This window comes from Geotrypetes seraphini, chromosome 10, assembly GCF_902459505.1.
Source record: "Geotrypetes seraphini chromosome 10, aGeoSer1.1, whole genome shotgun sequence".
NCBI classification, from domain to species: Eukaryota; Metazoa; Chordata; class Amphibia; order Gymnophiona; family Dermophiidae; genus Geotrypetes; species Geotrypetes seraphini.
In genome coordinates, this window is record NC_047093.1 from 109,137,511 (window position 1) to 109,165,491 (window position 27,981).

General features: G+C 44.3%; 1 protein-coding gene across 3 annotated transcripts in view; it reads left to right on the forward strand.

Moving 5' to 3' along the window:
- The window catches only part of GRIN1 (glutamate ionotropic receptor NMDA type subunit 1), a 415,565-nt gene that overhangs the window by 62,989 nt on the left and 324,595 nt on the right, over nucleotides 1–27,981 (forward strand). For 2 of the 3 annotated variants that reach the window (XM_033960212.1, XM_033960211.1), the window contains exons 4-5: nucleotides 20,105–20,167; nucleotides 20,843–20,943. In XM_033960212.1, coding sequence (XP_033816103.1) covers nucleotides 20,105–20,167; nucleotides 20,843–20,943 — 164 coding nt within the window. The remainder of the gene's footprint in view (nucleotides 1–20,104; nucleotides 20,168–20,842; nucleotides 20,944–27,981) is intronic. The other variant, XM_033960213.1, reaches the window with a different exon arrangement.

Below are 27,981 nucleotides of genomic sequence, written 5' to 3' on the forward strand. Positions count from 1 at the left end.
ACATGTGGACAGCCACACCGCAGGAGGAAGAGAGGACAGAGTCGTCACCTGTCTGCCTGGAGCAAGAGTGAAGGATGTGACCAACAGGATCTCCAGGATCATAGATGGCGCAGAGGGAGAGGACACCGCTGTGCTTATCCACGTGGGAACAAATGATGTGAGCGGGCGGAAGTATGACAGGGAAGAGCTGAAGGGCCAGCTCCGCTCACTCGGAAGACAACTGAAGATCAGGGAGGTGAGGGTGGCCTTCTCTGAGATCCTCCCAGTACCAAGAGCGGATGGAAAGAGACAAGGGGAATTGCAAGTAATCAACGCCTGGATGAGACGATGGTGCGAAGAAGAAGGCTTCGACTTCGTGCGCAACTGGACGGCGTTCTGGGGAAAAAGCAAGTACTACAGAAGGGACGGACTACACCTCAACAAAGAAGGAGCACGAGTTTTGGCAGGCAACATGAAGAAGGCAATCGAGAAGGCTTTAAACTGAAAGATAGGGGAAAGCCGACAGTCGACCACCGGTCGATGGCACGGATAGCAGGATGCCCCGACGAAGAAGCCAAGGACTACTACTCCTACACAAGAGAAGACGACCCCACAGCCAATAAGGGAGAAAAAGCAGGAAGGGACAACTCAGACATAGGAGAGGACGACCACACAGCAAACAAGGGTGATAACACAGGAGCAGTAAAGGATACCGTATTTGAAACTATAGGGACGGCCAAGAGTAGAAGGTCCAAAAAGGTAACACAAAGGGAATTTAGATGTATGTATATGAATGCTAGAAGTCTAGGTAACAAAATGGGGGAACTAGAGACAATAGCAAGACATGACATATTGGATATCATTGGCATAACAGAAACATGGTGGAATGAGAAGAAACAAATGGGACACAGTACTACAGGGATACAAACTGTATAGAAGAGATCGAGTAGGGCAGAAAGGTGGAGGTATTGCTCTATATGTTAAGGAGGGAATAGATTCTGTTGAAATGGTTACAACAGAAATGAAAGAGAAGCTTGAGTCACTCTGGATCAAAATTCCTGGTCAATATGGTGCAGATACGAAAATTGGCCTTTACTATCGTCCCCCAGGACAGGCGGAGGAAACTGACTCAGAAATGATGGAGGAAATCAAACAAGAATGCAAGACGGGCAATGTAATTATATTGGGAGACTTCAATTTCCCAGGGATAGACTGGAAACTAGCAACCTCCAACTGCGGCAAGGAGGCCAAGTTCCTGGAGGTGCTAGGGGATTGCTTCCTGGAACAAATGGTAAAAGAGCCGACAAGAGGCAACGCCACCTTGGACTTGGTCCTAAATGGCCTAACGGGACCGATAACAGAAGTGGAAGTCGTGGTTCCACTGGGAACGAGTGATCACAATGTAATCAACTTTAAACTTGACATCGGGAAAGGGAAACATGCCAAAACCTTAACCACCACCTTAAACTTTAAAAAGGGTAAATACGATTGCATGAGGGCCATGGTAGAAAAACGACTAGAGAAGATGGTGGACAAACTTGAAACGGTAGATCAGGCATGGTCCCTACTGAAAAATACTATCACAGAAGCACAAGATCTCTACATTCCGAGGATTTCCAAAGATCGGAGAACAAAGAGCAAAAGAGAACCGGCATGGCTTACCATACAGGTGAAGGAAGCCATAAAAGAAAAGAAGGACTCTTTCAAAAAATGGAAATGCATAAAGACAACCGAAGCCTGGAACAAACATAAAGATGATCAGAAGAAATGTCACAAGGCGGTGAGGGATGCCAAACAGGATTATGAGGAAAAAATAGCCCAGGAGGCCAAAAACTTCAAGCCCTTCTTTAGATACGTGAAAGGGAAAAAACCTGCAAAAGAGGCAGTGGGACCCTGGACGACCAGGGAAGAAAAGGGTACATCAAGGAAGATAAACAAATCGCAGACAAACTAAATTCCTTCTTTGCGTCTGTCTTTACGAAGGAAGACACCTCAACAATACCTGAAGCGGAGAAAGTGTTTCCAGGAGAAATAGAGGACAGCCTCACCACAGTTGAAGTGGACTTAGACCAGATATACTATCAGATCGACAAACTTAAAAGTGACAAATCCCCTGGACCGGATGGAATTCACCCGAGAGTCTTAAAGGAATTGAAGGTTGAAATCGGAGAGTTATTGCACAAACTTGCAAACCTGACAATCAGAACTGGACAGATACCGGACGACTGGAGGATAGCGAACGTCACGCCAATTTTCAAAAAGGATCGAGAGGGGAACCGGGCAACTATAGGCCTGTGAGTCTTACGTCGGTTCCCGGTAAGATGGTTGAAGCACTGATCAAGGATAGCATAGTCCGGCACTTGGACGCACACGACTTGATGAAACCCAGTCAACATGGATTCAGGAAAGGGAAATCATGTTTGACGAATTTACTCCAATTTTTTGAGACCGTAAACGAGCAAATTGATAGTGGGAAGCCTGTGGACATAATATACTTGGACTTCCAGAAAGCGTTCGACAAAGTTCCACACGAAAGACTTCTCAGGAAACTACAAAGCCATGGCATAGAGGGAGATATACAAAGATGGATAGGCAAATGGCTGGAAAACCGAAAGCAGAGAGTGGGCATAAATGGGAAGTTCTCCGACTGGGAGAAAGTGACTAGTGGTGTACCCCAGGGCTCGGTACTTGGGCCGATCCTTTTTAATATTTATATCAATGACCTGGAGGAAGGAATATCCAGTGAGATCATCAAGTTTGCAGACGATACAAAACTATGCCGGGAAATCAGATCGCAGGAGGATAGAGAGAAACTCCAGAGCGACTTGTGTCGGTTAGAAACATGGGCGGAGAAATGGCAGATGAAGTTCAATGTGGAGAAATGCAAGGTAATGCATTTAGGCAATAAAAATAAGGAATACGAGTATACAATGTCAGGTGCAACTCTGGGGAAGATGTGAACAAGAAAGGGACCTGGGTGTACTGATAGATAGGACCCTGAAGCCGTCGGCACAATGCGCCGGGCAGCGGCAAAGAAGGCAAATAGAATGTTGGGCATGATAAAGAAAGGAATCTCGAGTAGATCGGAGAAAGTTATAATGCCGCTTTATAGGGCAATGGTCAGACCACACTTGGAATACTGCGTCCAACATTGGTCTCCCTACCTAAAGAAGGATGTAAAACTACTGGAGAGGGTGCAGAGACGAGCAACAAAACTGGTGAAGGGTATGGAGAGACTGGAATATGAGGATAGACTTATAACACTAGGATTGTTCTCCCTTGAGAAAAGGAGAATGCGTGGGGATATGATCGAGACCTTCAAAATACTGAAAGGAATCGACAAAATAGAGCAGAGAAGATTATTTACACTGTCCAATTTGACACGGACTAGAGGACATGGAATGAAGCTAAGGGGGGACAGGTTCAGGACTAATGTCAGGAAGTTCTGCTTCACTCAGAGAGTGGTTGACACCTGGAATGCCCTCCCAGAGGAGATTATTGCGGAATCGACCGTCCTAGGCTTCAAGAGCAAACTAGATGCATATCTCCTTAAGAGAGGCATATAAAGATATGGTGGACTATAAATTACGCCAGGTGTACACCTGGCGGGGCCTCTGCGTGTGCGGATCGCCGGACTTGATGGACCGAAGGTCTGATCCGGAGATGGCAGTTCTTATGTTCTTATGTTCTTATCAAAGGGCAAAATCAACAATCACTCTTTACAGAATTTTGTCAATGGCTCCCAAATATCCATAAACTTCTTATAATGTCCCTGTTGTATGGACATCATATGTTCCATTTTAAAAGTGTGACATAGAAATTCCCACCAAAAAGTATAATTTAACCGATCCCAGTTTTTCCAGTTCCTCAAAATAAGTTATATGGCAACCCAAGCCATTATAAAGAGAAGATTGTTATTCCGAGCAGATATTTGGGTTTTAGCCCTCATTAACGTACCAAATAGGATGGTATCGTATGTCAATGCCACTGAATTTTCCAATATCTTGTTCACTTGATCCCATATGGATCTCCAAAATTTAAGTATCAAGGGACAATAGTACAATAGATGATCCAACGTCCCAATTTCGAGATGACAGTGCTAGCATCTATTATACTTGGAATTATCTAATTTCTGTAATCGAACAGGGATCCAAAATGCTCTATGTAACAAGATAAACCATGTTTGTCTCATAGATGCAGACACCGTACATCTCTTCCTCCAAGTCCAGATTCGTGGCCATTGAGATGCAGTAATCTGATGCTTTATCTCAATGCTCCAAATGTCATGAAGACCAGTCTTTGGTTTCTTATTCAAAATTTCAGATATTAATTTGTACCACTGAGCGGCCTGGTGTCCCAGGAAATCCATCTGGAAGCATAGGACCGGCAAACTATACTGATTTTTAAGATTTTGCCGATCATGGAACCCCTTCTGAATGGATTGCTTCAACTGCAACCACTTATAACTTTGAGACTTAGCAATACCAAATGTTTGTTGCAGTCGTGAAAAGTCAAGCAGCTTTCCATCAGATATTACATCATCCAAAGTACGTATGCCCACCTTCATCTAATGCTTCCAGATGATCTTAAACCTGCCAATTTGAATCTTGGAGTTCAGCCAAAGGGACTGACAAGTGGATTTAAGAATTGGAATAGATGTTAAATTATTAACAAATTTTAATGTCTTCCAAGTGTCTAATAAAATTCTATTGTCCTTATACAACCTAGGTAACGATACTCAAAACGTGACCCAATCTCTATGGAGACAGGAGTTGCCATTCCAACCATAACCAGTCTGGAAGATTTTCCATGAGCTCAGGGAGAATTACTTTCAAGAGCACCAGTTACAGAATCGCGGCTTTGGGGAGTCCCTGCCGCTCAGCTGATGGGGGAGGGAGAATTCCCCTGGCACGATTGGCTGCTGCGGTCTAGGGGCAAAGATAGGCGGCTGAAATATAGGCCATGGTTTATTCAAGCTTACATTTCAGCCACCTATTTTGACAGAATAGGTGCGATTCTATAACCGGTGCCCTGGAATGATTGACAGGCGATCAGCGGCTGCTTTTAAGGTGGTTACTGACTTGGGCACTGGTTACAGAATCCGTTCCTAAGTGTTTGATGGATAATAATGGCTGGGATAGGAACAGAAGGAGATAATCTGTATAAGCAGCAACTATTATCTCAGTATTACTAGTACCTATCCCTATAATATTATAATTCTGTTTAATTGCCAATAATAGTGGTTCCAAAGCCAGATTAAATCGTAGTAGGCAGAGAGGACATCCCTGTCTTGTGCCTCTTAAGATGTATTGGAATAGTAATGTTGTTATTAATCATGATTCTTGAGGCTGGGAAATGATAAAGGATTTTAAGCCAATTTGAAAAATCATCTCCCATATTTAATCAGTTTATGATCTTATAAAAATAAAGCCATTCTATTCTGTTGAAGGCTTTTTCTGCATCTAATGACAGGGCAACACAAGATTCTTTTTTATTAGAAGCAATATAATTAAGATTATAAAATAATCTAAGATTATCTCCTATACAGTAATACCTTGGAATCCGAACGCCCCAGTACTCGAACAACTTGGAATTCGAACAAAAAATTCAAGCAAATTTTGCCCCAGAATCTGAACACTGCTTTGGAATCCGAATGCCCTGCACGTTGTTCGTGTGTGTTTGTGTGTACATTTCCCCAGCGCTCGGGCCACCCATACATCATTGACAGAAGCTTTAGTGAAAGCATCTCGTGCGATTTTCACCTTTATGTAGTGTAGTGAGGAAAATACTATACTGTATTATTATTATTTGTTAATATTTTACCTTAAAATCCAGTATATTTACTGTTAAAATTTGACCTAGAAATGGATTAATCCAATTTCTATTATTTTAAAGGGGAAAAATAGTTTCAGTGAAGAGTCATTAACAGAGGTAATCAGTGTATTTTTGTTGTTGTTGCTTTCCTTTGACATATTGAAATATCCTACCAGCTTTATTATTTCCTACTAGTCTTTAAGCCCGTTACATTAACAGGTGTTAGAATAGATGTGTCTGTCTTTCTTTCTGTTAGCCGCTGTCTGTCTGTCTTTCTTTTTGTCTCTCTCTCTTTGGCTGCTGGCTATCTGTCTTTCTGTCTGTCTCTCTGGCTCCCTGTATGTCTGTAATTCTTTTTGTCTGTGTCTCTCCCTGGCCCCCTGTCTGTCTGTCTTTCTTTAATTCTCGCTCCATGGCCGCTGTCTGTCTGTCTCTCTGGCCCCCTATCTGTTTGTCATTCTTTCTGTTTGTATCTCTTCCTGGCCCCTTGTCTGTCTGTCTGTCTTTCTGTCTGTCTCTCTCTCTGTCTCTCTCCCTGGCCCCCTGCCTATTTCTCTCTGGCCCCCCCGAGCAAACCAAGATTGCTGCCTGCCCCCCAGCACACCCCTCCCCACAAAGCAGCCCCTTTTATATCTCTCCCCCTCCACTTCTTTCTGTCTCTCTCTCTCTCTCCCTGGCCCCCTGCCTATCTCTCTCTGGCCCCCTGAGCAAACCAAGATTACTGCCTGCCCCCCAGCACACCCCTCCTCCCAAAGCAGCCCCTTTTACCTCTCCCCTTCCCCTTCCCTGTGCAGCAGTAGCAGCCGAATGCCTCGCAGAACCCGCAGAACCCGCACCCTGTTGCTTTATCCAGGCCAAAGGACACCCTCCTGCCGTTGCTCTCGCCACTGCTCAAACTGCCGCATGTGCCGCAAGCCGCTGCATGCCATATGTGCCGCAAGCCAATGCATGCTGCAAGCCGCCGCATGTGATGAAAATCGAACATGGCCACGGAATCACGGCCATGGAATCACGCTGTTAGGAATCACGGCGTTATAAGTGCGCATGTGCGCGTGGAGGGGCATAATAAAAAAAACCATCTAAGTCCCCTTTTGGCTTACGGCCTTAAACATTGAAAGTAGAAGCAGGGAAAATGTCCATAATCAAAAAAAACGTCGAAAAGGAGGTTTTTTAAAATAATGGCCTGCCTCTACGTTCAGCTGTTTAAACGCCCAGACCACCACTATGTCTAAACTTATACTCTATAATCAACCTAAAAAAAGCCTAAACCCCAAACGTCCAAAACAAGAGCTTTTAGGCAAAGGAGGAGCTAGTCCTTCGCCTAAAAGCTGGATTCTGTAACCGGTGTCTGTCAAAAACACCGGTTACAGAATCCACTGCCCCCCCCCCCCCCCCCCCCGACGACATCAGGGCAAGAGGGAGCCCAAGTCCTCTTGCCCTGCGATTCCCCCCCCCCCCCCAACAACATCGGGGCAAGAGGGAGCCGAAGCCCTCCTGCTCCGCGGCAGCCCCGAACCCCCAATGAAGATCGGGGCAAGAGGGAGCCGAAGCCCTCCTGCTCCGCGGCAGCCCCGAACCCCCGATAGGATCGGGGCAGGAGGGAGCCCAAGCCCTCCTACATTGTGATCCCCAACCCCCCTGATTATGATCGGGTAAGGAGGGAGCCCAAGCCCTCCTGCCCCGTGGCACCCCTCGATTACGATCGAGCCAGGAGGAAGCCCAATCCCTCCTGCCCAGGCGGACCCTCTACCCCCCACCCCCCACTACAATGCAGGCAGGAAGGATCCCAGGCTCTCCTGCCCTCGACACAAACCCCCCCAATGACCACCCCCCGAACCCCCAATCAGCCCCCCCGCTGACCCGCCCATTTCTCCTTCTATCACCCCTCTCTAGCACCATGCCACATTTCTTCCTCCATTCCCTCTACCACCATGTCTAACATTCCTCCTTCTTGTATCCCTTTCAGTCTGTTCCACTGTTCCCTCTCCATCACCACATCCAGCATTTCTCCCTCTCATATCTCTACATCACTCTTCTCCCACCACCATTTCCAACAATTCTCTCCCTTCCTATGTCCAACAATTCTCCTCTTTCTTCCTTTCCATATGTACACCGTCTCTTTCCCTCTTACTCACACCCATTCTCAACAATTCTCCCTTTCTATTCCTTCCCCCACCTCAACATCTCTTTCCCTCCCTTCCTCCATCCTTCCATCCTATGTCCCAAGTTTATGCCCGCTCCTTTCTGTGTCCCAATGCACTCCCTCTCTCCCTTCTGTGTCTCAAGTTGATGCCCCCTCCTTTCCTTCCAGCCTTTGTCCCAAGTTTGTGCCCCTTCTTTCCTTTCTCTGTGTCCCAAATTCATGCCCCCTCCCAAGGGTGTGTACCTGTGTTCTGGCCAGCTCTAAGATATCCAAGTAGGCCTCCTCCTCATTTCTTCCAGCTCCACTTTTTCTTCACAAAGCCACAGACATCAGCAGCAGAGTATGGCCATAGGTCCTGGTGTGCTGGCTATGTGGACTGCAACCAAAAGGTGCATGGACACGCAGCTTAGAGGGAACATTGCTTTATTCCTTTTCACTTTTTATCTAATCAACTTTCTATCTCCTTCTCTCATCCCCTAGCTTTCATATTTCTCATCCTCTTATTCCCTTTTATCTGCTTCCCATTACCACATTTCTATCCTCGTATACTCATTATTTTGCTCATCATCTCCTTGACAACTCTCCCACATTGATCCATCATTTCTAGCATCTCCCCTCCTTAAGGCTTACTCTACCCCATTTCCTTCCTCTCTTTCTTTCTTTCTCTCTCCCTCCCACAAGTGTAACATCTCTCCTTTCTGCCTTTCTACTCCCTCTTCTCGTCTTACTTCTCTCCTCCCTCTCCTTTTCTGCCTCCCCCAGTCCATATCCCCTCCACTTTCCCTGTCCATCTCTCCTCTCCCACCTCTGCTTTCCGAGTCCATCTCTTTTTCCCCCTTCTGTCCCCTCCCTTGAATATCTTTCCTTTTCCCCATTTTGCTCTCTCCACTAAATCCATCTCTTCCTCTCCCTATTTCCCCCCCCACATCCAACTTTCCCTTTCTCCCTCTCTTCCATTTTTCCCTTTCACATTCTTCTACCATCTCTCCCTGATCCCTTCAGCCTTCCCCCAAGTCCATCTCCCCCTCTCTTGCTCCTTCTGTCCTCCTCCAAATCCATCTCTCACTGTCCTCCTTCCACCCCCTGTGCTGTCCCCAAGTCCATCTCTCTCTATCCATCACAAATCTGCCATCTTTCTATCCGTCCCTCCCTTCCTCTTTCTTTCCTTTCCTTACCCAATTCCTGAGTCTCACATCTCTCCCTCCCTCGAGTCCAACATTTCTCCCTTCCCCCACTCCCTTCCCTAAGACCTATATCACGCTCTCTAACTACTACCCCTCTCCCAAATCTGAAATGTCTCGGGAGGGGCCTTATTTTTAGGCAGCACTCCGGTGGAAGTGGCATCTTGCTGCCAGTCAGTGTACCTGCTGGTCTACTCTCTCTGCCGTGTCCCTTTGACATTTACTCCTCCCCTGCATGTCTCCCCTTAATTTCTTATAACTGTTGCTGGGAAGCTGAACTGATTCACAATGCTGCTCTGCTGGCATCTTCTCTCCACCCTCAGCCCACCCCAGTGGAAACAGGAAGTGGTCAGAGAAGGCGGGCTGCAGTGGAGAGAAGACGGTGCCAAAGCAACGCTGTGAATCGGTTCTGCCACCCGCCAACAGTTACAAGAAATTCAGGGTAGATGCGCGGGGGAGGAGTAGATGTTAGGAAAGGAACACGGCAGAGAGAGCCGACCAGCGGGTATACTGACTGGCAGCAAGATGCTGCTCCCTTAAGAGTGATGAGGCCACCGCCTCAGTTAGTGTTCCTCTGCCTGCAGGATCACTATTGGCTCTATTACTGCCAGTAATTTTTGGGAAGGATAATGGTCCCTGTGGCCTCCCCCATTCAGACACCTATGCTTTATGTCCTATACCATCCCTAGATGAACTCACACTGGGCAGAGGAGTCATTATACAGATAGGCATAGAAGGAGACTCTATATTATAACAAGAATCTAAATACTGGATAATGCAAGAATTATAATATCCCTGTAAAAGAAAATATAGTTAATTTTACTTCTCTTAATAGATATCTATGACCAATAATAAAGGGGAAAATAATGGAAAAGTTACAGAAAGAAAATATAACCATTTGCTATGCATATAAAGCTATTTCATTCAAGTACTTAATATAAAATTCAAAGTCACATTTGTAGGTATCATTGAAGTATATAGCCAATCATTAACGGCTCCTTTTACTAAGGTGCGCTAGCGTTTTTAGCGCATGCTAAAGATTAGCGCATGCTAACTACACGCTAAATGAAAAATACTAATGCAAGCTCTATGGAGGCGTAAGCGTTTAGCGCATGCGGTATTGTATTGCACGCTAAGCGCACGCTAAAACCGCTAGCGCACCTTAGTAAAAGGAGCCCTAAGTGACTTGGTCAGATTAGAGAGAAATAAAGCCTTACTTGTAAAAAAGGTTAAATAAACATAATATTCAAATACATTTTCTATGCAATATAATCAATAATTTGGAATTTTAAACTGAATCAAAATTCACAATGGAGGTTGGAATGAAATTGTTTCATAGTAGGCATAGTCTGAAATCTAAAATATTGTGTAATAAGTTCCATTATGTATCAGAGCAGTACTGAAAGTGGCATGCTGAGAATAAACTTATAATACTTTGAAGTATATTCAAGTATATGTTTAGCAGCCTCAGTATAAGACATGAAATATTTTCTAGTAATGCAATAACAAATAATGATATGGTTAATAAATCCATGCTAGAAACAAATGATAAAGCCAGCCTTGCCGAACAGAGGTTTGCAGCCTTAGTGATAAAGTTGTTCTAATCAGTTTCAGTTTCAGAGGAAAGAATACATCCAAACTTTGAGAATGGAAAAAGATAACATGAGGTGGTCATATTCCTCAATTACCTGCAGAAATAACCTTAAAATGGGTTCAATAATTACAATAGCAGCATGAAGCAAATGTTTTTATAAAATACTATTAGCAGACTGGAAATTATTATTGATATGGAGATATTCAAACTATTGAGGTTTAATCTTGAATAAAGAGATGTTTTTCTCAGGGCTCCAGCGACTGTGTAATGAAAATCAACAGGATATCACCACAGGAGTTTTCAGAAATTTCCAAATGTTCATTATCACTGCATCATCTAGCTAGAATTTCAATGGTTTCCCCATATTTACAATGCATCTTTATATAAATATCTTGCAGTTTTAAATGCTGCTTCACTGTGAATCATTGGGCTGTTCAGTATTTTGTGACTTCAGACACTACCAACTTAAGTCATTTGTGATGTTTGTTCACAATCTCTACCTTCTATCTGCATGAAACACTGAAACATTGTAAATATGTTTCAGCGTTTCATGCAGATAGAAGGTAGAGATTGTGAGCAAACATCACAAATGACTTAAGTTGGTAGTGTCTGAAGTCACAAAATACTGAACAGCCCAATGATTCACAGTGAAGCAGCATTTAAAACTGCAAGATATTTATATAAAAATGCAATCTAGGTTTTAATTTAGCAACCATATAAAGCCAGAAGTCAGTCATATACTGTGTTGCATTTCCAAGATATTTATAATCACCATGCTTGTACATTGGTAGAGTAAGATGATTATCATAAAGAACACTGCATCTTATGCTTATCTATGTAGTTTTTCAGTATCTACATAAGAAATAGTTTTGTTATTATAAGTTATAAGTTATGCATTCTAGCTGGATATAATAATCCAAATTTTGCACCCATGTCTTTACGGTCAGATCTCATATTCAGAAAAGATTTCCGCTTTAAGGCAGTTATTTTAGCAAGATCATGTACAATCAATATCTTCTTACCTTAATACAGCAATTGCTTTTTGTTTTATGCCACTGTTAAAATCCTTAAAGCATAAGAACATAAGAATAGCCTTACTGGGTCAGACCAATGGTCCATCAAGCCCAGTAGCCCATTTTCACAGTGGCCAATCCAGGTCACTAGTACCTGGCCAAAACCCAAGGTGTAGCAATATTCCATGCTACCGATCCAGAGCAAGCAGTGGCTTCTCCCATGTCTTTCTCAATAACAGACTATGGACTTTTCCTCCAGGAACTTGTCCAACCCTTTCTTAAAACCAACTACTCTCTTCGCTCTTACCACATCCTATGGCAATGCGTTCCAGAGCTTAACTATTCTCTGAGTGAAAAAACATTTCCTCCAATTGGTTTTAAAAATATTTCCCTGTAACTTCATCGAGTGTCCCCTAGTCTTTGTAATTTTTGACAGAGTGAAAAATCGATCCACTTGTACCCGTTTTACTCCATTTAGGATTTTGTAGACTTCAATCATATCTCCCTTCAGCCGTCTCTTTTCCAAGCTGAAGAGCCCTGTTTTAGTCTTTCCTCAAACGAGAGGTCCATCCCCCTTTACCATCTTGATCACTCTTCTTTGAACCTTTTCTAGCGCCACTATATCTTTCTTGAAATAAGGAGACCAGAACTGAACGCAATACTCCAGATGAGTTCACACCATGGAGCGATACAGGGGCATTATAACATTCTTAGTCTTGTTAACCATTCCTTTTTTAATAATTTCTAGCATCCTATTTGCTTTTTTGGCCACCGCCACACATTGGGCAGAAGATTTCATCATATTGTCTATAACAACTAGATCCTTTTCTTGGGCACTAATCCCCAAGGTGGACCCTAGCATCCGGTAACTGTGATTCAGTTTATTCTTCCTAATGTGCATCACTTTGCATGCTGGTAATGCAGAATTTTTGCCACTACAGGGTCTTGAATGTTTATTTCCTGTGAGCAGCCTGGAGGGAACTCTGTGTGCCCTCTTTATTTCCAGTTCAGGATCAAAAGAAAGTTTCAGAAATTTGAGTAAAGCCATGCATTTAGAAATGCAATCATATCATTTCCCTCAGATAATTTTGGCAAACCCAGGATTCTGATGTTACTTCTGTTCTTATTCAAAAGATCTTCCAGGTCCAGGTGGTAGTTTTCTGTTCCTTCAATTTTGTGCTGAGAAATATTTAGCATTGCATTAAGGCTTTCCAGCTCTTTTTGCATGCCCCTGGTAAGCTCTAACTGTGTTTTAAGCATGTCCTTAAGTGTCTGTATCTCCCTAAGGATTGGATCTTGTAATAATAATAGTTTATTTTTATATACCGCCAAACCATCAGTTCATGGCAGTTCACAATAATGATGCACCGAGCATTAAAAGTACAAGGTCATACAGCAAGGTTAAAAATGGAAATGACACAAATCTAAGTAATACAACACTAAGCAAAGAAATAGCAGAATCCTAAGACTTATTAAAAAATGGAATTCGGCTGATAATACAAATTCTTCAAATAATTAGAAACTTAAATGGATTAATAAAGGTTATAAAATTAAAATCAATTTTGTGTTTCATGTTTTTTAATAGATAAGTTTTGAGATCTTTCCAAAATTGTACTTTCGATTTCTCTTTTTCAACCATTTTGTCAGAGGTCAGAGCTGCTGTTTACTGCCTTTTTAGTCCAGAAGAAACTGGGTATTGCTTGTCTGATTTAGAATTCTTGGTCTCAGCTGTGATAGAAAACAAAAAACATTATTTGTTGGTAGATTTGATGAAAAAATCCAGTTATTTTCTAGCAAAATATTCTCTGTTCACAGGAACTCTCATTCTATGCTTTTGTCCGGGTCAAGCTGCCAAGCTCTTCCCCCGCCTCTGCATTTTTCTTTTCTTTTTTTCTTTGTGCTCTTCTCATTAGTTTCCTCTTGTTTAATGGTACAAGCCTTAGCAGAGTCCTTTCTATGTGTGCTATGTTCCTCATGATAAGATTTTTGGCTTCTAAATCTGGGACATCTGAGTGAGGTTGGGTGGGGGGGGGGGTAGGTGGGGCACGATTGGGTAGAGTTACCAGATTTATGTCTGGAGAAACCTAGATGCATGGCCCTGCCCCGTTCAACCCTAGCCTTGCTCTTTTCCACCTCCAGGCTTGCCCTGTTCTGCCTCTAGCCCCACCCCCTACAAAGCCTTGCCTTTGTTTTCCGACCTCTGGGCCATGACTGGAGGGTATCCGAGCATGCATGGATGCATGTGATGTCATCCACGTATGATCAGAGGCCCTCCAGATATGGCCGGGAGGTTGCGGCTTTCCAAAACCCGGACAAACTACTGGATTTTGGAAAGTCCATCCGGACACCCAGACAGTTCTCTAAACAGAGGATATGCCTGGGTTTTCCCGGACGTCTGGTAACTCTAGGGCAGAGTCAAGTGGGTGGAGTAGTACAGAGTTTTTCTTGACAACTTTCTATCATTAAAATTAAAATTTTCATCTCTCTTAATTCACTCTTCTAGTTTAGCCATCTCAATCTCTTCCTTCCCTTTCAATCCCTTTCTCTTTCCCTCCTTCCAGTCCAGCTATCTCTACCTCTCTCTCTCCTCTGCCCTTCCAGTAAGCGCTCTCTCTCTCTCATCCCCCTTCCAGCCTAGCCATCTCCACTTTTAGATCCAGTCCAGCCTCTCGCTCCACTTCCGGACCTAATCCATCAGTTGCCCTCCCCCTTCTGACCTTGCATCTAATTCTCTTTCCTTCCTCTTCCTCTCCCCAGTCTTTCAAACCTCCCCTTGCAACTCCTGGCTTCTTCCCTCTGAGGCAGAGTTAGGAAGTACAGTGCCATGATGCTGCGTTCTTCTTAACTATGCTTTGTGTCTTTGCTGTAAGAATACATCAGAGGGGATAGGAACAGGCAAAGACACTCAACGTGGTTAAGAAGAGTTCTGCACTACAGCACTGTACTTCCTAATGCTGACACTGGAAAGGAGGAGTCAGGAGTGCAAAGGGAGGTTTGTGGGGAGGAGCTGACAATGGTGGCAGGTGGTGGCAACATATGGAAATGCAAGGATCATGTGAAGAAAGGGAGGCAGGCAGGGCAAGACAAAATTAAACTACGGTACTTCTTTTCTCATTACTAAAATCAAGGCCAGATGATGGCCAAGCCAGGAAGAATCAGGGACAGGGATCTGAAATCAGGGACAGGGATCTGAAATTGGGGGCATCTGGTAATCCTATTCATATAAGGGTATGTCATTTATTTTTAGTGTAAGCAGGGGCAATGAATTCTGCTCCAACATATCTCTTGCCCATCTGACATTTTTTGTGTAAATGAGACATGTGGTACCATTAGTGGGGTAGGCCCTGGAGCTAGGAGGAACTGGAGCAATAATATGCTTTATTGAAGGTGTCATGTAGGGGGTCATGATCAATTCACAGGTGGCAGAAACAAACCCCAAATTCCTAGTCTTTCTATACAGGTTCTATACAGGAATGTCCTTCTGTAGCCTGATCCTTCAGGACCACAGCATGCAATATACAGTGCTATGCTCTGGTCATGCCCCCAGAGTTACCAGCACAAGCATTAACTGTTTATTGAGGCTGGCCTGCAGTCCGTTGGGTCAAAGTACCAGACTGTAAGGGTCCAAGTCAGTCTTGGTCTACCTGACTGTAGCAATGGCAATCGTGGTTGCAGTTCCAGTCATATATAAGTGATGCAGGCATATGCAGTAGGACGTCGTTCCTTCCCTCTGAGTTTCTCCAGCCTAGCTGTGCCCTGAGCTTTTATCCTTCCTGATGCCTGTCTCCCTGATTCCACCCCTCCCATGCCACTTCACTCATGAGAGGGACTATAGAATAGAGAGTTGCAAGGGAACGGGGACGACGGGAATCCCGCGGGATCCCGTGGGGACGCCCCCTAGTGTCGGGATCCTGCAGGGTTCGATGCACTCGAGCTGTAAGGCTCATTTTCTTTTCTCTACCTTCCCTGCTGCAGCACACAGCCGACCGGAAGTCTTCCACGATGTCAGCGCTGACGTCGGAGGGAGGGCTTAAGCAAAGCCCTCCCTTCCTCCCTTCGACGTCAGCTCTGACATCGGGAAGACTTCCGGTTGGCTGTGTGCTGTGGCAGGGCAGGTAGGGAAAAGAAGACGAACCTCGCGGCTCGAGCTCCATTTTGCTTGCAGATGAGGACTGGGAGGCGGAACACAAAATGGGGGAGGAAGTGCGTTTTTGGCACAAGGCATGAACTTGGGAGAGAGGATGGAGGAAGGGAGGGAAAGAGGTGGGGGAGGGAGTGCATTTTGTACACAGGGTATGAACTTGGGAAAGAGGATGGAAGGGAGGGAAAGAGATGTTGAGGTGGGGGAGGGAATGCGTTTTTGGACACAGAAGGCATGGACTTGGGAGAGAGGAAGGGAGGGAAAGAGATGCTGAGGTGAGGGAGGGAATGCATTTTTGGACACAGAAGGCATGAACTTGGGAGAGAGGAAAGGAAGGAAAAAGATGGTTGTGTACATGGGAATGGAAGAAAGGAGAATTTTGGATCATAGGGAGGGAGGGAGGTACAGATGAGAGGGAGAAATATTGTGGTGGAAAAGGAACAGTGGGACAGATTGAAATGGATGCAAAAAGGAGGAATGTTGGACATAGTGGTGAAGGGAATGGAGGGAGAGATGTGGCATGGTGCTGGAGAGGAGTGATAGAAGGAGAAATGCTGGGCATGGGGCTGGTGGGCAGGCACGAAAGATGAGAAAGGGATAAATGCTGGACCATGGTAGGAGGAACCAATGGACAGCAACAGAAGAATTTACAGAAGATAGGAAAGCAGAAAAAAAAGGGACCAACTTTATGGAAAAATAAGTCTCCAGACAACAAAGGTAAAAAACAGAATTTATTGACTAAAATATGTTAGCTTTGGGAAATGTATATAGCAGATGTCTTTGTATTGTGTTCAAAAGAAAAGGAAATGCATTTCTGGTTTTATTTCTAGTGTTGAAGTACTTGCTGACTTGCTGTGACAGGCAGGAGCGCGGAAAGGGGACTTAAAAAAAGGGACCGGGGGGGGGGTTGTGCCTCTGCTGCCTATGGGAGGGTGCCTCTGCTGCCTTTGGGAGGGTACCTCTGCTGCCTAGGGGAGGGTGCCTCTGCTGCCTAGGGGAGGGTGTGCCTCTGCTGCCTATGGGAGGGTGTGCCTCTGCTGTCTACCGGGGTGCTTGTGCTGTCTACAGGGGGGGTGCCAGTGCTGCCTACAGATTTTTTGCTGTATAAGACCCTGTCCCGGCCTACCACTAGACCACCAGAGGGGGTACAGGGCAGGGTGGTGGGAATTTTTTTCCTGGATTTTCCTCCTCTACAGGTGGGTGCGTCTTATGGTCCAGTGCATAGAGCAAAAAATACAAGAAACAGTTGCCCAGACACATCCAAGAAAACTGTTCAGTCTGTGTAGGATGATCCATATCAGTGGCGTAGTGAGGGAGGAAGGCGCTTGGGGCGGTGGCGCCTAGCATCACTACACCAAGCACCCCTACTCTTCCCCACCTCGCCATGTGCCCCACTACCCCTGTGTACCTCTTGAAATGTCTGCAGGCACAAACAGCATCTTCCACCTGCTGCTCATGCCTGCTTCATCTCCCTTTTGATATCGTGTCCTGGTTCCGCAACCAGGAAGTAATGTCAGAAGGAAGTCAAGGCCAACGCGAGCAGCAGATCGAAGATGCTTCTTGCGCTGGTGAACATTTAAAGAGTTATGTGGGGGGGGGGGCGGAGAGGAGGAGATGTGCAGGTGCTCCCCGTGAAGTTAGCGCAATCTGCTACACCACATAGGTAAATATACTGCCAATTCTGCATATGCCTTGGAGGGATTTAATTTCACAAAATCAATTACTAAATTTCTTTCTTATCAAAAATGATAGCATATTTATTAAAACATAGAACAAATTTCACATGTAAATGTAAGACTGTCACCCTTCCTTTTACTACATCTCCTTGTTAAAGTTTTCCTATGTTGGTATACAAAGAAAGCCACATCATTCATTGACATTAACAGCAATAAGAATGTGCATTATTAATTCTGAGGGTAATTTTATAACAGGCTAAGTTGTGTGGCAGTTATGCACGTAATTATACCAATTTTAAAGAAGAAAGTATATGTGCACTTTCCATCTTAAAATTATCCCACAGGACATATGTATATCCTACTGCTACTACTTATCATTTCTATAGCACTACCAGACACATGCAGAGCTGTATATTAACATACAGGAGACATCCCTGCTTGAGAGAGCTTACAATCTAATTGTGTCAGACAAACAGGACAAAAAGGGTGAATCTATACACACTGCTCAGGTAGGGAATTACAAAGATAATGAATGACAAGGCAGATGAGGTAGGGAACTATAGAGGGAATGACAAACAGATATGGGTGCTTTACAAGTAGGTTGGACTTAGGACTTAAATGCATCTTCAAAAAAGTGGGCTTATAGCATTGATCTGAAAATTGCCATAGAAGGAGCCAGACGTACTGAGTCAGGCAGCTTGTTCCAAGCATACGGTGCAGGAAAGTAGAAGGGAAGGAGTCAGGAGTTAGCAGGAGAGGAGAAGGGTACAGACAGGAGAAAGTTACCCAATGAACAGAATTCCTGGGGAGGAGTATAGTGAGAGAGAGACGAGAGGAGAGATATATTGAGGAGCTGCAGAATGAATAGGTCAATAAGAAGAGTTTGAACTGTATGTGGAAATGGGCAGGGAGCTCTGATACATGCACAAGTTCAAGATTTTATTTTACATGCTTATGTAAATACATGCATAAATCCAATCCCATCTCCAGGAATATCCCCGGATAGGTTGTACAGACTTATGCACATACAGAATGTATGCGGATACATTTAGACATATAGGGCTGGATTCTGTATAGGACGCCCAGTCTCAGAAGCTGCCTAAGCGGATTCTGAGAATCGCACATGGGCATCCTATATAGAATCGCATCTGTCCTCAAGGAGAGATGCCTAAGCCCGCCTAATACCACGATTCTCTAACCGGCATCCAGGTCATAGGCACCAGTTAGAGACTGAGCTTATCACGGTCAGGGATCTCCTTGTCAGGATGTTTAGCAACCCGTTCCCCCCCCCCCCCCCCACGAAGACTATAGGCAGGAGGGATGTCCTTCTGGAACCCCCATCCTGAACATCACCAGCAGGAAGGATGTCCAGTCCCTCCTGCCGGAATCTATCCCAAACATCACAAAGCAGGAGGGATGCCCAGAACCCCCACAAACAATGCATCCTTCCTTCCTCCAGCTGGCTGGCCCCCTTTCCAGTGCATCCCACTTTATGGGGTGGGGGAATGCCGGCAATGTTCGGGATGTTCCAGCAGGAAGGACTGGGCATCCCTCCTGCCCATAATCTTCGCGGTTAGGGGGACAGGTTGCCGCAGCCGCAGCCAGTATTTTGCTGGCCTACATTGTAGGCGCCTACCATGGGCCTAGGGAGGCGCTTATGTCTGCCTAGGTCCACCTAAGCTACTTCTGGGCAAAGGCACGCCCATGCCTAGCTTTAGGCGAGCTTAGGTGGACCTACATGCCTACAAAATAGGCAGCCTCTCTCGAGTTGTTGTTGTTTTTGTTTAAACATGCACCCGATTGGCTGGTAAGGCAGCAGTTGGACACCTACAATCAGGACGCCATTTATAGAATTTGGCCCACACTGTATACCCCAGAAGAGGTCATTTCCATTTTGTAAAACGATGTGTTTTGCACAGGTATGACTTTTAAAATTGCACTCTATTGCCTCTAATAGTAACAAGCAGAAAAACTAAGGCATAAGTGAACCAAAAAAGCAGCAGATAAAAACTGTTCACCAGCTGTACTTTTGGCACAGGAGAGGTTACACTCCTGTATAAGGAGAGAAGTCACCACTCCAAATGATTGCTACGGCAGAAGTAAGAGCCCCATAAGCCTGTGCCACAGGAGATCTTACAGCTCTGAATGCTTATTTGACAGGAAATCCACATGCCAGTGTCACAGGTGAGATTATAGCCCCTAATGCCAGTGACACAGGAGAAGTGATATCGCAATGTTAGTATCACAAGAGAGATCAGATCTACTTATACCTGTATCAAAGGCAATGTTAAAGGTGCTCATATCATTGTCAAGGAAAGATTTCAGCTCTGAATATTTGAGTCACAGGAAAGTTGGGAGTCTCACAGTTGCACCCATACTCTTTCTCACTTCCCAGCACTGCTTTCCCTGAGTAATGATTTTTGCAAGCTCCAGTGTTATGAGTCCCTTATAGCAAGCCATGAAGAAGGAGGTGGATGTTGGATTGCTTTACTACACATCATTTTCAACTGTTTATAATATTCTTCTGTGTCTACATATTTTCTCTGTGCACATTATTCATCAGAGTAAAAAAAGGAACTATGAAAACCTCGACCAACTTTCCTATGACAACAAGCGAGGACCCAAGGTATATATGCATGGACAATGCACGCCACCCAACAAAGCTAACTAGCAAATGACCAGTAGCCACAGCCATCCAAAAACCTAACCTAAAATAATGAGATTAGAAAGGCAGCAGGTCAGCTCTGTCCATGAGCATATGGAGTGGCACGTTTACTGTCAAGCTAGCTTGGAATGGATAGCACAGATATCCAAACCCGCAAGCCATTGTCCTGCCCCTGGGAATGCATGCCAAACAAGAACTAACTGCTAGCTTTTTTTTTCTTTTTCTTTGAAAACGAAATTCTTTGGCATAAGAGAAAATCACTTTTATACTTTTATTCCCAAAGGTAATCCTGTGCAGTCCAGAATTTTTAAAAATTTATTTTCCCTAACGTTTTTGAAATCAAGAAAAAAAAAAAAAGATGACCCTCTCCTTTGATTCTCAGTTGCATTTGCAGTCCCCTTTTTTCTCTTCTCTATAAAATGCACGCCTCTGTTTGGGTATTGATTGACTTCAGTTTGCATGCACAGTGCAAAAGGAAAGAAACCTAATGAAGCCAGCCCAGGCAGTATCTCTGAGTGTCTCGCACATTGGTTTGGTTAGAGTTTGCTGAATTTTCTGGCAACAGTTCTGTAGCATGGCTCTCACCAGGGCAGCTTTAGCCTCTGTACTAACTCATTTTACTCACACCCATAACAGGCTGATAAAGTCCTGCATTTCAACCCGGGGACTAAGAACATGACTTCTCTGCTGCTGGAAGCAAAGGAGCTGGAGGCTAGAGTCATCATCCTGTCAGCCAGGTAAGGTTTGTGAAACAGAAAAGCAAATAATTTATTTGTGTATAATATTCATTAGGATGATCATATAGTTATGATGTACATGATATGGCAGCATAGTAGAAGAAAAGGACCATTTGACCAACCCATGATAAACTTGTACCCCTTGAACCCAGCATTCTAGCTGTGGCTGATCTAAGGTCTCCTGGCTATAAGCCATATATGCTTGACCACCTATATGGTGATCCCTATCCTCTATCTAGTCACTATTCAAAGAGATTTAACAGGCCAGAAATGGCTCCTGGCCAGTTAGTTGTTTTCAGCAGCACTCAACTAGTAGTGCTGCTAAAAATGTCCAGTTATTGCCTATGCCAAAAAACAGTTATTTAGGGGGCATTCTGGGAATGGATTCAGCATTTGGCCAGTGTTCTCAAAGTCCTAGAGAAAGAAGACTGCTGGTGGCTAAAAAGACTCAAAGATGTGATAGAGATAGCAAGATGCCCCAATAACTTCAATAGAGATATAGGATTCTCCATATACAAAGCATGACAACCGCTCATCCAAAAGAAATTTAGCGCAAGGAGGACTGAGGCCAAGGACAAATGCCTTCTCCCTCCATCTCAAGGTTTCCAGCCTGTATTCTGACAGAATTTAAAAATGTGACTGACAAACTTTCCTGTCTGAATTTAAAATAGTGTCTAACAGACTTTCCCATCACACTTTAAATTTGTGTACTTATGGACTTTTCCACCAAAATTCAAAAATTCAATTTGTGACCAATGAACTTTCCCACCAAAATTCAAATCTATGACCAATGGACTTTCAAGCATCAATAATCTTATACCCCAGCCAATCAGTTTAGAAGACCCACTATATATAAAAACAAACTGCAAACATCGTGATAGCATACCCTGAAGAAAGCCACAGCATGATGGCTGAAACATCAGCTCTACCAAAGTAGATGCGATGAAACCCAGACAACTGCAACAATCATGACACCAGCTGTGGAAGCCTAAAAGAACATACTACTAATCACATGCTTGCCCCATTACATAATCATTGTGTAACTATTTATGAAATAAATAGGTATGTCTATAATAATTATAAAAGTTGTTAGGTAGTACATATCTACCAGAGCTCCAATATGGCACTAGGTTGTAATAGAAGGTGTTGTCCCCATTGCACATTTTGTTTCCTGTGTAAACATTGTTTCAGGAAGATGTAAAAATTTCATACAACAAATATAATAGTACACTTCTTGAACAGCGATGGTAATATAATTAGTCAAATATACAGAGATTTGTTTAAGCATCATTCATAAATGGTAGTGTGTTACAGGTGAAGGTCCATTTTACAGAGAATGTTAAAATGGGAACTGAGAAATTCAAGTTGGAATGCTCTCAGTTATGGTGATAGTCTACAAAAGGCTCTTCTGAACAGGGACCCTTTTGTGAAATACTTTCACAAACAGTCCCACCAATATTCAGTCCTATTTAACCAGCTAAAAACAGTTCGTGGCCAGCTAAATAGTGCTTAGCTGGCTAATGGAAGATTAAGTTCTTACCTGGATAATCTTCTTTCAGTTAATACACATAGGAGTCTGTATGATAGGTGAATATCCCCTGATTGCGAGTTGTTGTAGAAAAATATCAACAACATCTTTTCAACTCTGCCTCCTTCACCAGAGTACCAAAGTAATCAATCACCACTACAACAGAAAAACTCAGAAGGAAGGGCACGGGGAGTTTCCCCAGTAACAGTTTACGTTTCTATTCTGCTCTGTAACTCATGAAAAGACTATAAGATAAACATGCAATGTAGATGTACAAAACGTACACCTTGATATGAGTAACTAACATGAACATATGGAGCTAAGAAACTCATCACTTTATTTGCCATTAATATTACATGTTCATCCAACTGACAAGAGAATATCTCAATTTCCAGACTATGGTCCTCTCTGAGGCAATAAGCAGACATATGGAAGATAAATTCGCAGAGTAGGCCATACAGACTCCTATGTGTATTAACAGAAAGATGATTATCCAGGTAAGAACCTAATCTTCCATTCTGTTACATAAACATAGGAGTTTGTATGGCCTACCCTGTGAGTATCTCATATATCTACATATCTCTTAAGGCATTGTCAGATGTCTAAGGTGGGACAGATGAGCCTGCTCATAAGACCGAGGACACAAAAGCAGTGTCCTCCTGAGCCACCATGTCCATTCTGTAGAATTTCATAAAGGTATGAAGAGTAGACCAAGTAGCTGCTCTACATATTTTCAGGCAGAACTTCCCAGGTCTCCACCCACAATGACTTAGAAACAGAAACATGATGGCAGATAAAGGCCAAATGGCCCTTCTAGTCTGCCCATCTGCAGTAACCATTAACCACACTTCAAGTTGAATGAGCTCTGAGAGAAATTGAAGGTTGTTTACCACAGCCAATGTATGTCGACAAAATTGTCATGACTGACTAAAGATGATCAGAAAGATGAAAGTCATTGGTCCTTTCCAGATAGTGGAATAACACCCTACATACATCCAGACTCTGTAATATCTTATCTTTCTTAGCCGAACTCGTAAAATGAAATCGGGTAAACTAACTTCGTAGTTAATGTGGAAAGCTGAAACAACCTTCGGTAGAAAGGAAGGTACTATGCACAAGTAAATTCCAGCCTCTGTGATCCTGAGATATGGCTCTCTGTAGGACAGTGTCTGCATTTCCAAGACTCTTCTTGCTAAGACTATTGCAACCAAAAAGACTATCTTCATGAGATCCAGAAGGGATGCCTCTTGAAGAGGCTCATATGGAGCTTTAGTGAGGCCCTTCAAAATGATGTTAAGATTTCACAATGGAACAGGCTGACATATCAGTGGATGCAATCTGACATCCACATCATAGAAAAATCTGGTTATATCTGGATGAGATGCCAGTAATACTTTTTCCACTTGAGCTTGAAAGCAGGGAGACCTGCCACCTGTACTTTGAGAGATGCCACTGCCAGGCCCTTTTCTAATCCAGCCTGGATAAATGCTAGGACCACAGGAATTGGAACTTTGATAGGTTCAATATGATTTTTGGCGCACCAGAGCTGAAAGGTCTTCCAGGTCTTAGCATAGGCTAAGACAGTCATTGGCTTCTTAGTTCAAAGAAGAATAGAAATGACTACTTCTGAATATCTTTTTTGTGTTAAGGCTGTGTGTTCAAGAGCCATATCATAAGACTAAAGTGATCTGGGTTCTCCTTGGGCACTGGCCCCTAACTGAGAAGGCCCGTATGAACTGGCAGCTTAATGCTTTTGCCTCATTAAAGATCTACATACCAGTTAGTGAAGTCAATCTGGGATAAGTAGAACCACCAGTCCTGGGTGAGTTGCAATATCGCGAATGACCCACCCCACCATGGGCCAAAGTGGAAACACATAAAGCAACCTGTTTTCTGGCCACGGTTGAACCAACACATTCAAACCTGCGCTGTAAAATTTATCCACTTTCATGTTTTTGGCTGAGGCCATCAAATCTATTGCTGGTCTTCCCCAGCATTGCACAATGAGGTCAAAGGCTTTTTGAGACAACATCCATTCTCCTGGATCCATGGTCTGCCAGCAGAGAAAATCTGCCTGAACATTCTCTACTCCCACCACATGGGCTGCAGAGAGCAACTTAAGATTAACTTCTGCCCATGAACAATCTCTGAGCCTCCTGGTGTCCTATTGCCAATTTACATAAGCCACCAGCATGGTATTGTCCTTGAAGATCCTGACTTCCTTGCCTTCTAGATATTTTTCCATTGACCATAACGCTAATCGAGTGGCTTTCCTCTCAGTTCCAACTGGTTTATGGACCATTTCCTCTGATGGGGAGTCCACAAGCCCTGCACTGGATGCTCATTGCAATGGGCCCCCTAGCCAAAAAGACTCGCTTCTATTGTTAGAAGCACTCATTGTGAGATTTGTATAGGCATGTCCATGGCCAAGAAGTATACATGGAGTCACCAGCACAAGCTGTTCCTCACTATCCCTGTCCAGGAAAGCTGAAGTTTGAGGGAATGTCTCTGAGGAGACCACCAGAACAGAAAGGAATCATGGAGGGGATACATATGTGCTCTCACCCAGGGAACAACTTATGCCATTGACCTCAGCACCTAGATATAATGCAAGGCCTTGGGGTTTGGAATCACTAAAAAGTCTATAATCTATTTCTGGAGCTTCCGTTTGCATGGCTCAGCAAGATAGACACGGCCCTCTACCATGTTGAAACAGACTCCCAGATACTCCAGGCATTGGGTCAGTTCCAGATCAACTTCTTGAAGTTGATTATCTAACCCAGATTCTGCAGGAGGTCTACGATTTGTTTTACTGCCTGTTCTCCTTCCTGCTTCGATGTGGCTCTGATCAACTAATCAGCCAAGTATGGGTGTACCTGGCTTCCCATCCTGCGGAGGTGAGCAGCAATAAACACCATCACCTTGGTGAAAGTGTGCAGAGCTGTTGCCAACCTGAAGGGCAGTGCCAAAAACTCGAATTGACTTTCTAGAATATGGAATCATAAGTATTTTCTGTGGGCTGGGAAAATGGGAATGTGATGGTAGGCCTCTGTAAGATCTAGGGAGCCTAGAAACTTCTCCAATGACACTGCCTTGATGACTGACTGAATCTTTAGGGAACCCTTCAGGATCTCTCATTGTTCAGTGACTAACAAAGTGATGTCCAGGTACACAGAAAAAGAAGTGGTCTGGACATTAGTACCACTTATGACTGACTGTGAGGTTGATGGCTGTGGAGATTCCAGTTTTAACTCCTTGAGCGCATCTCTAATGATGTGAGGCATGGTAGCAGATCTATAAAGCTTACAGATCTTCTCCCTGGTCCAATAAAGGGAACTGGAATCCTCCAGGGGAGAAGCTTCATACTGGGACATTAAAGGCATGGAGTTCAACCTCCAATCTTCCCAGTCGTTTTCTATCTGGTCACTGTCAGTGTGTGCAGGGTCCCTTAGTTGCAAGGAGGCATCCTGGAGAAGAAGGCCTCTCTGGTTCACCACCAGTGACCGCAGGCAATACAGAACATCCTGGGCCTGATAAATAAGCTCTCCACATGAGATTAACAAAATCCAGAGAAAACTCCTGAACAGGTGGCACCATAGACCCCTGCAGGGACTGAGACTGGGTTCTCTGGGCCCCTCAGTGTCCATGCACTTGAGTTTCACACCTTCACTTTTAGGGTCTCCGGAAGGGATTACTTCCTTGTTAAACAGACACCCTGTGGCTCCCCAGCCCTAGAGGATTCTGGGGAAGCTAAGTCCAAGGCACCCACCTCTCTTACATGTTCTGTAGCACACAGAACATGGACGCGCCTTGGCCGACCATCCAGCACAAAGCTGGCATGATATGAGGCTAGAATGGCCTAAGGAGTCCATCCCTATTGATTTTGAGCAAAATTGAGGGGTTTTGAGGCAGAGAGAGGCTTTTGAAAATTAGTTTGATTAAAATCCAAGATGGCCACTGCCAGCAAAATTGCACCAAAAATAGCCTGAGGGGGCTACCCTGAAGTTCAAAAAATTCAGGGAAAGAGGTTTTAGGGAAGGGGAACTCTATCTCTGGCCCCAGGAACCTTCATAAATAAAAACTGCAGACCCCCTCCCCCCATTGTCCCATAGGCTAGGATAGCACATACTCTAGTGCTGTGCTAGTTGCAGCCTGGGTCAACATTCCCTGTAGTCTGACAGAAAGGAGAAGACTTTTTTTTGCCTGTGAGAAATTCAGGGATTCTCCCTCACTGGGACTGCATTTGTACCACTTGGCAGCAGGAGGCGCTAGCCCAAGAGGGTATGAACACAGGTCCCAGGATGTGCTGGGCTCAGCAACCTTTCTGAGTCACAAGGGTGGCCTCAGGCAGGAAGCTGCATATATGCTTTAGCCTGAGATCACTTAGAAGAGGTTCCCATGGGAGAAAGGGCCCAGGGAAGAAACCTCCACAGAGAAATCTTTCTTAGTTGTGGGCTTGAAGGAAAGGGAAGTGAAAGGAAAGTGTTTGAAAGTGGCAAGGTGATGGCTGACAAGAGGTTTCCAGAGAGAGACTGGCAGGGGGGAGAAGCCTGCTATATGTATTGAAGATTTTCCCAGAAATAGCTAAGAAGAAGAAAAAAAACCCAAACAAATTTTTAGATTGAATCAGGTTGGACAGACTGGATGGACCATTCGGGTCTTTATCTGCCGTCATCTACTATGTTACTATGTTATGTCACTTCAGGAACAGTTCTGGACATCTAAGATACAAGAGATGAACCTGCTGAAGGAGCAAATGCTGAAGGAGCAAATGCTGTGCTGGAGGTGAAGCTCCATCAGCAACAGGGCTAGACAGAAGGGTTGCTGGCACAGTGGGATGACTTCCATACTCAGCTGCAGGAATCTCTGTATACTAATAGTCAACTGGTGGAGCAGGGGCAGCATAGGAAGCTGGTGGAGCAGGACCTGGAGGAAACCAGGAAGAGTGCAGAGAACCGAAAAGCAATGCTTGACCAGATGGTGATTTGAAAGACAGTAGGAGCAGGCATGGCATAAAGAGGAGGTGTTGGCAACCAGACCAAATACAATAAAGAACTGCATGAGCAAATGACTGAAGAACAGTCAAGTTTTGAAGTGCTGAAAAGAAGGATGCAGGATCTGGAAGACCTGAATGCCAGCTGTGCCACCAGAAATTGTAGAAAAGAGAAAGTAGCCCAGATAGAGTGTGCCAGGCTTGCAGAAGTGAATAGAGTGTTGAAGTAGCAGATAGTTGTGGGCAGCATCTGCCAGGGTGCAGGAGCATCAAGAAAAGATAGCAGTGCTGGAAAGTATAATGCATGCTCTGCAGGACCAGTTGGACCAAAGCCAAGCCCAGCTGACCCAGGAGAAATTCTCCAGGGGGAGACCATAAAAGAGTTGGAGTATATGAGGAGCTTGCAATAGAAGGATGCTATGATAAAGGCTTGGCTAGAAAACCAGCTAAAAAATAACAGAAGGAAAAGGGTCAAGTGGTAGCGGATATAAAACGCACTTGCCTTAGCCCAAACCAG